This window comes from Triticum aestivum, chromosome 2D (genome assembly GCF_018294505.1).
Source record: "Triticum aestivum cultivar Chinese Spring chromosome 2D, IWGSC CS RefSeq v2.1, whole genome shotgun sequence".
NCBI classification, from domain to species: Eukaryota; Viridiplantae; Streptophyta; class Magnoliopsida; order Poales; family Poaceae; genus Triticum; species Triticum aestivum.
This window is the reverse complement of record NC_057799.1, coordinates 277489032-277505153: the sequence shown is the minus strand read 5'-3', so window position 1 is coordinate 277505153 and position 16122 is coordinate 277489032. Positions and strand designations below refer to the sequence as shown.

General features: G+C 45.7%; 1 protein-coding gene across 1 annotated transcript in view; it reads left to right on the top strand.

Moving 5' to 3' along the window:
• Nucleotides 1-12956, top strand: part of LOC123052762 (pentatricopeptide repeat-containing protein At2g41720) — a 42836-nt gene extending 29880 nt beyond the window's left edge. Inside the window, exon 10 of the mRNA XM_044476096.1 lies at nt 12913-12956. Coding sequence (XP_044332031.1) covers nt 12913-12941 — 29 coding nt within the window. The 3' untranslated portion in view covers nt 12942-12956. The remainder of the gene's footprint in view (nt 1-12912) is intronic.
• The last annotated feature ends 3166 nt before the right edge of the window (nt 12957-16122 follow it).

Sequence of the window (16122 nt, the reverse complement as noted above, 5' to 3'; positions counted from 1 at the left end):
GACCTGTACGGCCCATCTTCATCAACAAGGCATTCAAGACCCTCACGAGGGGCCAAGCCTCGCGAGGCGGACGACGCAAGACCTCCTCAGGAGCGGCCTCACCAGGTTGGCTCGCGAGGGGCGGAGAGATCAAGGCAAGGCAAACCTCGCGAGGTTCTCGTGACGTGAGCCATGACGATCAAGATCAGGCGGGCGCCAGCACACGCAGTTTTCTTGTTTCCCCTTTGGTGCTAAGGAGCCAAGCGCAGGCGCGGAGTACCGAGGCATCAAGCAAAGGTTTCCATATCAGTGCAACGAGACCAAGACCAGCAGGACGGCAAGACGGAGGTCACCATGGAGCCCAAGGCGGCGTCACCACCAGAGCGTTTTGCAGGCGAAGACCGCTTTTGTCAGGATAAGCTGTACTAGCTGTCCCCTTTCAAATTGACCGTTGTTGGCTCCCTTCCCGCTCAATATTTGGGGAGAGGACCAGAGCCTATATAAGGAGAACTAGGCACCACCGTAGGGGATAACTCATTCAGAGGCATCTCATCTTGAGTAATCCTCACCCACACAAGATCGCCAAGCACAAGAACACCTCATCCTCAGGAGGCTGTTCTTCCCCTTGTACTGTTCATCATCAGCCCAAGAGGCAATCCACCACCACCACACTAGAGTAGGGTATTACACCACAACGGTGGCCCGAACCAGTATAAACCCTGTGTCCTTTGTGTTGCGAGTTCGTTGAGTTCGTCCGCGAGATCTTAGCAAGTTAGGATGCGGATCGGTACGGGGAGAACTTCGCGCGCACCCCAGTGTTCGAACCTTAAGGGTTTTGCCGGAACCCGTGATCCGACAAGAGGAAACACTCAAATTGACTTGATCCAATCACATATATGCTAGATCCATGAACACAAGAGATCACAAGATCCAAAGACAACAAAGGAAAGATACAAGTAGCTAGTTCTTCTCCAAGAGGAGGTCCTGAATCCACTAGGGGATCTTCTCCGTGAAGAGGTCTTGAATCCACTTGGGGGATCTTCTCCTAGATGGAGGGCTTGGCCTCCAATGGATCAAGTGGATGAGCAACGCTCTATCTCTTAATGAGCTAAATCAATGCTAACCCTAAAACGTTGGGGGAGAAAAGTATATAGTCTAGGGAGGCGAAGGGATGTTCGGACAGGCAGGGTCCAGTTTCGGTGCTCTCTGGATAGGCGCGGTCCGGATTTTCGGGCTGGAGTTCGGATGCCCGGTGGCTCATGTCGGGCTGGATGTCCGGGGCCTGAGCCGGATGTCTGGGCTGGCGGGGGCCGGCTTCGGTGAGGTTCTGTGAAGGATGCCGGATTTCCAGGCTGGGGCCGGATGTCCGAGCCCTGTAGCTCGATGGCTGGGCGGCTGCTGGTGACACTTCCAGGGGCCGGATGTCCGAGGTCCTGGTCAGATATTCGGGTCCTGGGAGTTGTTCTCGGTCCCTTTCGTTGGTTCCCTTCATCCATGAACTTGGGGACTTGTTCGTCTTCGTATGCATCTCCGAGAGGGTCCTCTTGATATCTGATCATGCACAACATTTCGGACTTATGTAGTAGCCATGTCTCGAGTGAGTCATATGGAATATCACTAAGGAGAATGTCACCTCGGTCTCGAGAGCTCTAGCTCATGCTCGTGTCATCGGTCTTCTTGGCACTTGGTGAGACAATGGTAGGTCCATGGGGATGACCATAGGATGCTCCGCATCATCTCCCCCCTGGGAAAGACCCGACCTCGAATCAGAAGCCTCATCACCATGGTAGGGAGAGAGATCCTTGACGTTGAATATGTCGCTCACGAAGTACTTGTCGCGTGGGATGTCGATCTTGTAGGCGTTGTTGTTGTAGTGTTCTAGCACCTTGAAGGGTCTATTGGCTTGTGGTAGGAGCTTGGACTTGCGTTCGTTGGGGAAGCGTTCCTTGCGAAGGTGTAGCCCACAAGATCTCTGGTGTTGAATATCATGGGATTCTTGTTGCAGTTGACCTTGGTCGCGAGGCGTTGTACTTGGCGCTCGATGGCATCCCTTGTATCTTCATGCATCTTCTTGAGATAGCTCGCTCGTGCACTCGCGTCCATGTTGATGCGCTCTTGTAGTGGTAGAGGTAGAATGTCCAATGTGGACAACGGGTTGAAACCGTAAACGACCTTGAAGGGGGACTTGCCGGTAGTCGAATGTCTTGCGCGATTGTAGGCGTACTCGGCTATAGGTAAGCACTCTTCCCACTCGTTGATGTTCTTTTTTATCAACACGCGTAGGAGGGTAGATAGCGTCCGATTCGTGACCTTCGTTTAGCCGTCGATTTGTGGGTGGTATGTCGAGGAGAATAGGAGCTTGATTTCGAGCTTGGGGCATAGAGTCTTCCAAAAGTAGCTTAGGAACTTGACGTCACGGTCCGATACAATAGTCTTGGGCACTCCATGTAAATGCAAGATTTCTCTACAAAAGAGATTGGCAACATGTGAAGCATCGTCTATCTTGTTGCATGGAATAAAACGTGCCATCTTAGAAAAACGGTCCACAACAACAAACACAGAATCTTTGCCATTTCGAGTTCTAGGCAAACCAAGCACAAAGTCATACTAATATCTCCCATGGGTGATATGGAATAGGAAGTGGTATATAGACACCATGGGATTGGGCTTTAAACTTAGCTTTGCGACACGTAGAGCACCAGTTTGTGTAGCGAGAGACGTTACATAACATCTTGGGCCAAAAGTAGTTCTTGGAGAGCGTAGCGAATGTCTTGTCGCGTCCAAAGTGTCCCATAAGATACTCCTCCATGAGCTTCTTGCAAAAGTAACAAAGCAAGAGAAGACTCGGGGTACATAGTTTGTTAGCTCGCATAAGATACTCATCCTTGATGTAATATCGTTCCCAAGATGTATGCGTCAAGCATTTGGCATATGGAATAGCAAAAGTAGCATCATGCGCATACAAGTCTTTTATGTGCTCAAAGTCAATGGCATTCAATTCAAGTTTAGTTACAAGCATGCATTTGCGGAAGCATCCGTCACAACATTTTCCTTACCTTTGATATACTTGATAACATAAGGAAATGACTCAATGAATTCACTCCATTTCGCGGACACTTGTTCAATTTAGTTTGACCCTTAAGGTACTTAAGCGTTTCATGATCCGTATGGGTTGCAAATTCATGAGGGCGAAGATAATGTTCTTACACATGCAAAACTCGCACTAAGGCATATAGCTCCTTGTCATAAATTGGGTAGTTTAGTTGTGCTCCAGAAAGTTTCTCAGTAAAGTAAGCTATGGGGCGCTTCTCTTGCATTAACACACCTCCTATACCGTTGCCACTAGCATCGCAATGAACTTTAAAAGTTTTGTTAAAATTGGGCAAGGCAAGCAAATGAGCATGTGTAAGCAAATTCTTAAGCTCATGAAATGCGGTATCTTGGGATGGTCCCCAAACAAATGGTGCATTCTTTTTACTCAAGGCATGCAAATGGGATGCAATAGTGCTAAAGTCCTTAACGAATCTATGATAGAAACCGGCTAAGCCAAGGAAACTACACACTTTGTTGCAAGTTGGTTGATTGTGGCCAACTTTTAATAGCATCAATTTTAGCTTCATCTATATGAACACCCTTAGAAGACACAACAAAACCCAAGAAAACAAGCTTATCAAACCAAAAAGGGATTTGTCCATATTAGCTAAAGGCGCTCTTTTCTTAGAGTTTGCAAAACGGTTCTAAGATGGGTGAAATGATCGTATAGGGACATGCTAAACACAAGAATATCATCAAAGTTGACCACAACAAATACGCCAATGTAAGGGCGGAGAACATAATGCATTACACGCATACAAGTGTCGGGTGCTTCGGAGAAGCCCATAGGCATAACGAGCCATTCATACAAGCCAAATTAGGTTTTGAAAGCGGTTTTCCATTCATCACCTTCTTGAATGCGGATTTGGTAATAATCACTTTTAAGATCAATCTTAGAGAAAAGTGTGGCTCCGCTAAGCTCATCTAGTAAGTATATCATCAAGGCGAGGAATAGAATATCTATAACGAACGGTGATAGCATTGATAGGACGACAATCAGAACACATGCGAAAACTACCGTCTTTCTTAGGCACAAGAATTACCGGCACTGCGCAATGACTTAAACTTTCACATACATGCCCATTGTCAATGAGTTGTTGTACTTGCCTTTGAATTTCTTTGGTTTCTTCCGGGTTGACGCGGTAGGGTGCCTAGTTTGGTAACGCTGTGCTGGGGATGAGGTCGATTCGGTGTTCGATACCGCGTAGAGGAGGTAGTCCCGGAGGTAGCTCATCGGGGAAAACGTCCTTGAATTCCTGCAATAGAGAAGACAACACTAAAGGTAGATGGTGAGAGGTGTTAGTTTTTGTTGCCTCGTCCTTGCACAATAGGACATAGTGTATAACACTTGATGGGTTCTCACACACTTCTCTCATCTCACTTTTGGTAGCAAATAACACTAAGTTTTCCTTGTCGCTCATCGTGGAGGCACTCAATTTTGGCTTTTGGCGCTCACTCTCTTTTTGGTGGCTCACTCTCTCATTATTCTTTTCGTGATGGGTAATTGCTTGCTTGTCGGTGATCACTTGGCTTGGTGACATAGGTCGTAGCACGTACTCCTTCCTCTTCATCTTGAAGCTATAGTGATTGGTTCTTCCATTGTGGATGACACCGCGGTCGAATTGCCAAGGTCGCCCAAGCAAGAGGTGGCAAACGGACATAGGAAGCACATCACACTCCAAAGTGTCTTCGTATGCACCAATCTTGAAGGAGACTTGAACGGTGTGCTCCACTTGGATGGTGCCGGAGTCGCTAAGCCATTGGACCTTGTAGGGACGAGGATGCTTCATCTTGACCAATTGTACCTTGGAACATAGCTCTTCACTTGCCAAATTGTGGCAACTTCCTCCGTCGATGATGACCTTCACAGACCTTCCATTGATGCCCGCCTTGGTGTGGAAGATATGACATCTTTGGTCTTTGTCTTGTTGATGTTGATGCGTCAAGATCTTGGAGACAACGAGAGCGGGGCTCGAATCATTGTCACAAAAGACTTGGTCATCTTCATCTTCATTCACTTGCCGGTGCATAGCCACATGCTCAAGGGCTTCCATTTCTTATTCACTCATAGAGTTGTATGTGCCATCGTCGTTGGCAATCATGGTGCGCCCTGTGGGACTTTGGTAGGTCTTGTGGCCTCGGCCTTGGCAAGTAAAACACTTGATGGAACTTGTCTTGTCGGTCTCATCGTTTGGAGTCGTTGATGAAGCTGTTGATGATGAAGCACTCGGCTTGAAGTTGCTTGTAGTAGGAGGACGACTTGAAGATGTCGAAGTTTTCTTGTAACTTGACTTGTCGCCGGTGCTTGTAGAAGGTTTGGTTGAGGTAGAAGGCGTTGTAGTCATTGAGGCTTGTATGAACCGGTGTGGCTTGGAAGAGTACTTGACATACTTGTAGTCTTCTTGCACTTGACGCTCCGCCTTGGTAGTTTGGTGCACGAGTTCGATGAGGGTGGAGTAAGGTTGGAAGTCGGCGATCTTCTTAATAGGATGGTTGAGGCCATTCAAGAAACGCGCCATGGTTTGCTCCTCATCTTCCATGACATTTGCTCGAATCATGGCAATCTCCAACGGTCTTTGTGCCTTGCTTGAGGAGTTGTAGTGCTTGAAGAGGTCGCGACTATAGTACATGGGTACAAAGCGCGCTCGCTTGACATCCTACATTCGATTCCATGTTGTGATGTGTGGGTCACCTCTTGCCGCTCGACGCTCAATGACTTGCTCCCACCAAATGAGGACATAGTCTTGGAACTCAAGAGATGCCATGGCGATCTTCTTCTCTTCTTCATGGTTGTGCAAGCGAAAGATCTTGTCAACTTTCAATGCCCATGGAAGATAGTCTTCGGGGTCGTTGCTTCCGGAGAACTTAGGCATGGTGAACTTGAGCTTGCCGTAGCGTTGCTCTTCATTGTGTTGGGGACGATGGCGATGACGCTCTTGACGTGGAGGAGGGTCTTGAGCCTCATGCTCTGCTTGATTGTTGTGTCGTTGAGGTTGTGGAATTCTTGCGCGGTTCCTCATTTCTTGGCGCTCCTCAAGGCGTGCGGCTTATTCTTGTCGCTCTTGTCGGAGGGCCTCTTCTTGAAGTCGTGCTTGGCGGTTGCGCTCGTCGACGGATAGTGTAGCTTCGCATAGAGTACGTTGGGCTTCAAGGTTTTGTTCCTCACGACGATGTTTTTCTTGTCGAGGGGCATCATCATCTTGTTGTTCTTGTTGATCTTGGCGTATTCGAGCTTGCCCTTGGACCGGATGATCATTAGCTTGTCGCCGTAGGCGGTCACATTCACGTAGGCGGTAACCCATTGCGGTGGAATGGATTTTCTGGAGCTTGATGAACTTCATGGTCTTGGCGACGATGTGAACGAGCTCGAGGAGGACTTGCATCTTAAGAAGATTGCGAAGAATGTCGACTTGAGTGGCTCCGTTTTGAATAGGACGAAGATGTAGAAGAGCGATTGACCATCATTGCTCGTATGTCTTCCTTGAGAGTTGCCATCGATATGTTGAAGTAGTCTCTTGTACGTTGCTCGGATTGTTGTAAGTCGGTAGCGAGTATGTCGATGCGGTCGCCCAATACTTCATTCTCTTGATGCAAAGCTCTTTGCGTGCCAAAGAGGTGGTTCTTGGTGATGTAGATGTTTGGGTCATCATCTTGCTCGATGAAGAGTGGGTTCGAAGAGGTAGTTGGCCTATCCATCATCTCAAGCAAACATGAGTGGGAGAAAGAAAAGAACTAGACCAAATGTACCTTACTCGATGTTGAAATGGATCAATGATCACTCAATAGTGAAACAAGGAAATAACACAATTGGTATCGGATCTCGTCAATTCTCACACCTACAAATTAAAGCCTTTGGTGAAGGTTGGTGGCACAAAATTTGATGCGAATGTTAGCAAGACTCAATAATGTTGAAAAAGATTCACAAATTCACAAATGCAACAAGTAGACCAATAGCTATATGTGTTACACGGAAACACACACACAGATAGATAAATGGGGTCGTGCAACCAAGGAAGGAGCTCAAAATGTGGAATCCACAAAAATGCTCTAGTTGCACAACTCTAGAGAGACGCTAGCACGATTGCACAATAGGCGGATACGAAACTTGTGCACAACCTACAAAGCAAAAATGCAACGACTTTCTATCCCAAGTATTCTATTATGTATGATGTTCGGGTGATATGATCCAAGATGATCGAGTATGACCAGTATGATGCTGTGGTTCTTGCTTAAAAGCTCTTTGCTTATCTTTCTCTTTTGCTTAAAAGCTTTTTGGCTCTTTCTCTTTTGATCTCTTTCTTTGGCCACTTATGCGCAACTTCACAAACCAAGATAGCAATTGTGTAAGCGGAACAAAGATGTTGCACTAGTGATGACACTATGATACCAAGATGGGTATAGCTAGATGATGTGGTATATATGCAATGGAGATGATGATCACTAATGTGCACAAGTAACGTTGCCGGCAATACTCAAAGGCTAGTCTCGATGGGTAAGTGACGCAAAAGGAAGGCTACGGGGTTATCAACGCAATGGCAAGGGAGAATGTCCGAGAGTGTCGTCGAAGTTATCGCCCTTGCTTACGGTTAGTGGTGTCAAAATGGTGAAGTGGTTGTTGTCGATGACGAGTCCGTGGCGAAGATGAGTGGCGGTGATGTCGTTGTCGAACCGTCCCTAAGTAGCCGAAACACGTTAGGAAACGGAATCCGCAACTCAAATTCTCAAAGAACAAAACGTGTCAAAATTGTCGGAGTGGTAGTGGGTAAGCGATGGTGGTTGCGGAACGCGGTGGTGGTATGCGGAAGTATTGGTGGAAACCCGAGCAAAGTTGGTGAAAGTTAGGCGGAAGATGGAGTGGAGGATGAAGTGATGCTGCGGGAGGCCTGATGTCCGGGGTCCACGGGCCAGATGTCCGGGGCTCCAAATCCGTGATGAACTCGGTGGATCTAGTGGGAAAGAAAAAATTTCGGGGCAAAATTCGAGGGATTTCGTGGATGAAATTGGGGAAAAAGTTAGGAGAAGCTAGATCTACCTACAACACATCAAATCCACAGATCAAATTCAACAAAACATCATCAAACCAACAAATCACAAAAAAAGTTGGAGCTATTTTTCGTGGGGATTTTCGAATTTAGGAAGAAATATAACAAAATTAGGCTAGAAAACGGGGGTAGGGGCTCCAAATTCGTGATCAACCTGGCTCTAATACCAAGATGATGTAGGGTGGAACCCTAGGGGCCGATCTTTCACGATTTGGAGGGGATTTCCAAAGAACACGACGAACACACGAAGAACACAAGGGAAAAAACAAGAGGGAACAATCAAATTGACTTGATCCAATCACACATATGCTAGATCCATGAACACAAGAGATCACAAGATCCAAAGAGAACAAAGGAAAGATACAAGTAGCTAGTTATTCTCCAAGAAGTCTTGAATCCACTAGGGGATCTTCTCCGTGAAGAGGTCTTGAGTTCACTTGGGGGATCTTCTCCTAGATGGAGGGCTTGGCCTCCAATGGAGTATGTATCAGGTGGATGAGCAAAGCTCTATCTCTCATATGAGCTAAATCAATGCTAACCCTAAAACATTGGGGGAGAAGAGTATATAAAGTCTAGGGGGGCGAAGGGATACATGGGCTTCGACCCTTTACACTGTGCGCAGACAGGGGGAGTCGGATGTCCAGGCTTCGGGCCGGATGTCCGGGCAGGCAGGGTCCAGTTTCGGTGCTCTCTAGATAGGCGCGTTCCAGATTTCCAGGCTGGAGTTCGGATGTCCGGTGGCTCACGTCGGGCCGGATGTCCGGGGCCTGAGCCGGATGTCCGGGCTGGCGGGGGCGGCTTCGGTGAGGTTTTGTGAAGGATGTCGGATTTCCGGGCTGGGGCCTGATGTCTGGGCTCGTGTCGGGCCGGATGTCCGGGCCCTGTAGCTCGACGGCTGGGCGGCTGCTGGTGACACTTCTAGGGGCCGGATGTCCGGGGTCATGGGAGTTGTTCTCGGTCCCTTCCGTTGGTTTTCTTCATCCATGAACTTGGGGACTTGTTCGCCTTCGTATGCATCTCTGAGAGGGTCCTCTTGATACCTGATCATGCACAACATTCCTGACTTAGGTAGTAGCCATGTCTCGAGTGGGTCATATGGAATATCACTAAGGAGAGATGTCACCTCGGTCTCGAGAGCTCTAGCTCGTGCTCGTGTCATCGGTCCTCTTGGCACTTGGTGAGACGATGATAGGTCCATGGGGATGACCATTGGATGCTCCGCATCACCCACCTTCTCCCATAGTGGGGCCTCAGCTTTAACCATATTATAGGCTAGCGATACTGAGTTTGCACACCCTTGAAAATGGCCGCGTTGCGATGCTCCCAAATTCACTAGACCATGAGCATGATCACCGTGGAGGTGCCCTGACCTTACGACCGCTGGGATGGAGGTGATGGCTGTTTCCACCAATCTGCAGAAGACTGGCCTATTGCCACTAATCTCGTGTATTATTTCAGTGTCTACTGTGAGTTTACCTTATGCTGCCAATACTCTGAAAGATGTGGCATTTGAATAATTTGGTCATGAGAAAATTTGCAGTCCCTCGGGGTTTAAGAAACCATCAAGCAGCCATAATACCCGCTTCATGTGAAATCTTTATTCTTTAGTTGTTGAAAGAGGCACATATTAGCTTCATAAGAAATAGTTAGCTATTTAAATAGACATACGCTACATGTTCTAGAATATACAGGGGGCGCTTGGTTGGTCGTTTCCTACCCAATACCAGCGTATAATATGAAGTATGTTTCTTTTCCAATCTCAGCGATTGGAACATAGTTTTCTTTTTCCACCAAAGGTTTATGCATGGTCTGGCCCAGACTACAACTGTAAAGTTTACAGACCAATCGAGGCCACACACACAAAAACAAGCGCATCAACGATGGCCGGCCTCCCTCGCCCCCATCCTGCACGCCAGCAGCATCCACGTTGTTGAGCGCCGCCGCGGCCAGTACTGTCTCCCAGATGGAAGTGGTGAGGAGCTTGAGCTCACCCCGTGGCCGAGATGGCGGACGCGCGACGCCTGCTCTACCTGACAGAGCGAAGGTCATGCTAGAGGCTGACAGGGAATAGGAAGAAAAAGAGGCCGAGGCTGGCGATGGATTCGAGGACCAGCGTCATGTTGTCCTCTTGTGGCCGCCGACATAGTGCACAAGAGAGTTTCTCTAGATCTGCCATTTCTTTTCTTCCCCGCTTCCTTGCTCACCTTCCTCCTTCCCAAGGCGAGCATCCGCGGTAGATTGATTCGATTTTCATACGATCTTTAGATTTCCTCCCCTTCAATTCATTTGCCTCCACACAACCACTCCAATTAATACGCTCAATCTGGTGAGTGAAATACAGTTGGTGGTGTTACGACCCAGGGTGCCTCAACATACAGGAAGCCGGCCCGGCCCCCCTAGGCCGGTTATGCCTTGGGCCGACATATCGGCTCGTGGGCCTTACGAAGATATGACTCGGAAGCCTTGGAGTACACGACAAGGACTCTAGAACCGACTAGGATCATGTAACCCTAGACCCCGGTACCCACATAAGTCGGGGCTAGGCTAGTCGATAGGACAGGAACCCAAGGGTTGATACTCAATCTATCGATCACCTTTGTAACCCCTATACACAATCAATACAATCGAGCAGGGGGTAGGGTTTTACCTCCGTGAGGGCCTAGACCTGGGTAAGCTCTCCCTTGTTGCCCATCCAATCTACTCGTCTGGCCAGAGTACCCTGTCGAGGGATCTGCCAGATATAACTCCGACAACTATCGTAGCCAAACACAGGATATTACAACGAAAATGATACGTGTGTGTTCTACATGTGCCCACTAATATACATCAGTAATCATTTGCAGTTGTAAAGTTGTACAGGGCTTCCAAACGTGGTCTTAGCGGTTTACATAGGCATATATTATCTTCACCAAACTTGGACTTTTCTGGATTTTTCTTTTGGAAATATCCTACCAGAAGGAAAAACGGTAATTTCTGATTTCTGTCTACTTTGGTCACCATCTGGATCTAGAATCTGGAACTCTACCATCTTCTTTCTTGGGCGTTGCTTCTTTGGCGCAAAGTACTGGGCATGTTTGGTTGCGTGCAACACCCCAACAAGGCCCTAGGAAGCAATTTTGGCATATTTGCTTGCTTGGCATGCACTGATATCTTGGCCCGCACGCTTCTTAAAGCACTACTCGGCCTGGCTAAGGAGGAACGCTCGAATCGGCCTTTTTCCGAGAGCCAGACTCCAGTGAGCCACGCCTCGTCCTCGCCGGTACCCCTTGGGAAGCGGGAGAGACGAGACGACATTACTCCCCACTCCTCTTCCCTCACCCCAAACCCCTGATTCACACCCCTCTCTTAATGGCCTTTCGTTCGCACCGATGGCTGCTGATGCTCCACCACCCCGTCGCCCGACTCCTTGCCCTGCCGATGAAAGCAACCATGACCGTTGGCTTGCTGCCATGACAAAGTGGGGGCCTCACCCCCAGGCAGTTGGCGAGGATGATGAAGGCGGGCCCCTTCCCCCCATCTGCACTAAGCGACCGACAGTGACGAGGAGTGCGGCGGTGACGTCGGCCGCTGGAGGGACGGGGATGTTTTCTTTCTGCCGGAGTTTGCTCCGGCGCCATCCGCTCCCGCTCCACCTCTAGGGTACGTTGAAGTACTCAATGTTGCTTCTTCAGTTGTGCTGATCCTGTTTAGCGGTTAGGGTGTTTTAAGGTGTTGCTAGGATTGATTTTGCATAGTGCCGGATCGATTTTTGCATATTTTGCACCGATTCGATAGACTTTAGCACTGATCAGCACCGGATTGACTGGATCAGATTTTAGCACTGATTATGTAGTGAGTGTCGATTTAGGGTTAGTTTTTGGGGGGGATCTAAGTTCGATGAGGGGGTAGATCAGTCCTACTTGTGCGAATGACAGTTTGATTAAGGACCATGTTTAGTATTGATCTTCACTGATGTGCAGTCCATATATTAGGGTGAACATTGGTACGAGAGTTCGTCTACGCATTGTAGTCTGATACTTGTACAAGCTCTCCCCTTCTACATGACAACATGCAGTGAAGATCATCACCCTGGACATGCACATTGTGATCGTACACATTGTAGTTCGGTTTACATTATAGTTCGGTGGTGTGTTGAGCCTAATGTTCTTAACTGTTGCGCTCTGCGGGCACTGAGGACCGGGCAGCTGCTCCAAGGGCAAGGTTGTAGTAGAAGACAATGTCTCAAGGACCATGTTAAAAGTAGCTGGGTTGGATCTACTTCCGATCCTCGATGCCTTCCATGAACACATGACCACTATCCGTCATGAAATCGTTCTCATGGGGAACACCAGTTGCAACTGGAGGGTGAAGCTCTGGGAAAATCATGCTCTTTAGAATATCAATAGAAATTTGGAGTACTTATTGAAGCTGAAGGACAAGCCCACCACCACATCATCATCATCACCGAAGAAAGACACTTGAGTACACAGGTATGGGCATCACCCTAGATTTGTGCCAAGCTTGGGGGAGGTGCCCCTGTATCGTATCTTTACCTATCTTAGTTCGATCCTTAGTTATTTCATGGTTTAGAAGAATAAAAGTTTAGTATGTTCTATTTTTGAGTGATAGTTTCTTGATCTATCTATTGATACGTCTCCAACGTATCTATAATTTTTGATTGTTTCATGCTATTATATTATCCATCTAGGATGTTTTATATGCATTTATATGCTATTTTATATGATTTTTGGGACTAACCTATTAACCTAAAGCCCAGTGCCAGTTTATGTTTTTTTTTTCTTGTTTTTGAGTATCGCAGAAAAGGAAAACCAAACGGAGTCCAATTGACCTGAAATTTCACGAAGATTATTTTTGGACCAGAAGAAGCCCACGGAGTATCGGAGATGGGCCAGAAGAGTCCGGAGGCACCCACGAGGGTGGGGGCGCGCCCTACCCCCCTGGGCGCGCCCCCCTACCTCGTGGCCGCCTCGGAGACCCCCTTGACTTGTTCCCGACGCCAACACCTCTCATATATACCCAAACTTCCAGAACATAACCTAGATCGGGAGTTCCGCCGCCGCAAGCCTCTGTAGCCACCAAAAATCAATCGGGACACTGTTCCGGCACCCTGCCGGAGGGGGGATCCCTCACCGGTGGCCATCTTCATCATCTCGGCGCTCTCCATGACGAGGAGGGAGTAGTTCACCCTCGGGCTGAGGGTATGTACTAGTAGCTATGTTTTTGATCTCTCTCTCTTGTGTTCTTGATTTGGCACGATCTTGATGTATCGCGAGCTTTGATATTATAGTTGGATCTTATGATGTTTCTCCCCCTCTACTCTCTTGTAATGGATTGAGTTTTCCCTTTGAAGTTATCTTATCGGATTGATTCTTTAAGGATTTGAGAACACTTTATGTATGTCTTGCATGTGCTTATTTGTGGTGACAATGGGATATTCACGTGATCCACTTGATGTATGTTTTGGTGATCAATTTGCGGGTTCCGTGACCTTGTGAACGTATGCATAGGTGTTGGCACACATTTTCGTCTTGACTCTTCGGTAAAAACATTGGGGCACTCTTTGAAGTTCTTTGTGTTGGTTGAATAGATGAATATGAGATTGTGTGATGCATATCGGATAATCATACCCGCGGATACTTGTGGTGACATTAGGGTTTTTGTTGATTTCTGTCTGAATGTGTTATTCTACTACGAACTCTAAGATAGATCGAACGGAAAGAATAGCTTCATGTTATTTTACTACGGACTCTTGAATAGATCGATCAGAAAGGATAACTTTGAGGTGGTTTCGTACCCTACCATAATCTCTTCGTTTGTTCTCCTCTATTAGTGACTTTGAAGTGACTCTTTGTTGCATGTTGAGGATAGTTATATGATCCAATTATGTTATTATTGTTGAGAGAACTTGCACTAGTGAAAGTATGAACCCTAGGCCTTGTGATGACTTGATTTCCCTTGCACATCATAATGAACTTAGTTTGCTTGTGGGTTATGAAGAAATGAAACGTATAACTAAGGATATGCCAGAATTTGTCCTTGATAAAGTTCTTGATTTTGATCTAGAGAAAATTTATATGTATTGTGCGGTGAATTGCATTGAAAATCCTTATATTGCCAATTACATAAAGACAAGAAAACAAATAAAAGATGAAGAGAATACTAATGAAAGGGAAGATATTTCCTAATATCCTCCTATTCTTTTTTATGATGAATCAGGTAACGAGGAGGAGCTTTCTATTCAACCAATCTCATTAATAAGGAGCTCCAAAAAGAAGATTAAACCCACACATAATGTGAAGAAGAAGAAAAAGATGGAGAAACAAAGGTAAAAAGGTATCCCTCCCAAATGATGTTGCTCCTATTATTCATTGTGATGATGATAATTGCTATACTATTGGTGCTATTCATACTATTAATGATGAGAGTGATTATGCTTATGATATGAAAAGGCCCAAGCTTGGGGATGCTATGTTTGATGAGAATGACATGTTTGAGAATTTATTTGATGCAATTAATGTTTGTCCCAAGCTTGGGGATGCTATGTTCTATGAAGATGATATTTTTAACCTCCCAAGTTTTGATATGTAAATTTATTATGATGATAGCATGCCTCCTATTTTTTACATTACTCTTTTAATGTGGAAACAATTTATAGTATTCGAGTTTTTTTATGATACTCCTATTATTCCGAATGAGAAGAATTTTGCTTATGTGGAATGTAGTAAATTTTCTATGCTTGTAGATCATGAAAAGAATGCTTTATGTGATAGTTATATTGCTGAATTCATTCATGATGCTACTGAAATTTATTACGAAGGAGGAACATATGCTTGTAGGAATTGCAATAATATCATGTTTCCTCTCTATGTGTTGAAAATCTTGAAGCTATGCTTGTTTTGCTTTCCTATGCTAGTCGATTCTTGTTCCCATAAATTGTTTGCTCACAAAATCCCTATGCATAGGAAGTGAGTTAGACTTAAATGTGTTAGTCATATTCTTCATGATGCTCTCTTATGTTTAAGTTCATATCTTTTATGTGAGCATCATTGAAATCATCATGCCTAGTTAGGGGCGTTAAACGTTAGCGCTTCTTAGGAGGCAACCCAATTTTATTTTTGTTTTTTGCTTTTGCTCCTGTTTATTAATAAATAATTCATCTAATCTCTGGTTAGATGTGGTTTTACGTTTTAATTAGTGTTTGTGCCAAGTAGAACCAATAGGATCTTCTTCGGTGATAGTTGTTTGATCTTGCTGAAAAAGACAGAAACTTTGTGCTCACAAAAATAATTGTTAAAATTCACGAGAACGTGATAAAATGCTAATTCTTTTTGCAGAAGATCAATATACAAATTATCCAGGTTGTCCTAGTTTTTCAGATTACTACAGACTGTTCTGTTTTTGACAGATTCTGTTTTCTATGTGTTGTTTGCTTATTTTGATGAATCTATGAGTAGTATCGGAGGGTATGAACCATAGAGAAGTTGGAATACAGTAGATATTACATCAATATGAATTTAGAATGAGTTCACAACAGTACCCAAGTGGTGGTTTTATTTTCTTATACTAACGGAGCTTACGAGTTTTCTGTTGAGTTTTGTGTTGTGAAGTTTGCAAGTTTTGGGTAAAGATTCGATGGACTATGGAATAAGGAGTGGCAAGAGCTAAGGTTGGGGATGCCCAAGGCACCCCAAGGTAATATTCAAGGACAACCAAGAGCCTAAGTTTGGGGATGCCTCGGAAGACATCCTCTCTTTCGTCTTCGTTCATTGGTAACTTTACTTGGAGCTATATTTTTATTCACCACATGATATGTGTTTTGCTTGGAGCGTCATTTTATTTTATTTTCTTTTTTTTGCTGTTTAAATAAAATACCAAGATATGAAATTCTTAAATGTTAGAGAGTCTTCACATGGTTACATAGTTATTCAACTACTCACTGATCTTCACTTATATCTTTTGGAGTAGTTTGTCATTTGCTCCAGTGCTTCACTTATATCTTTTTAGAGCA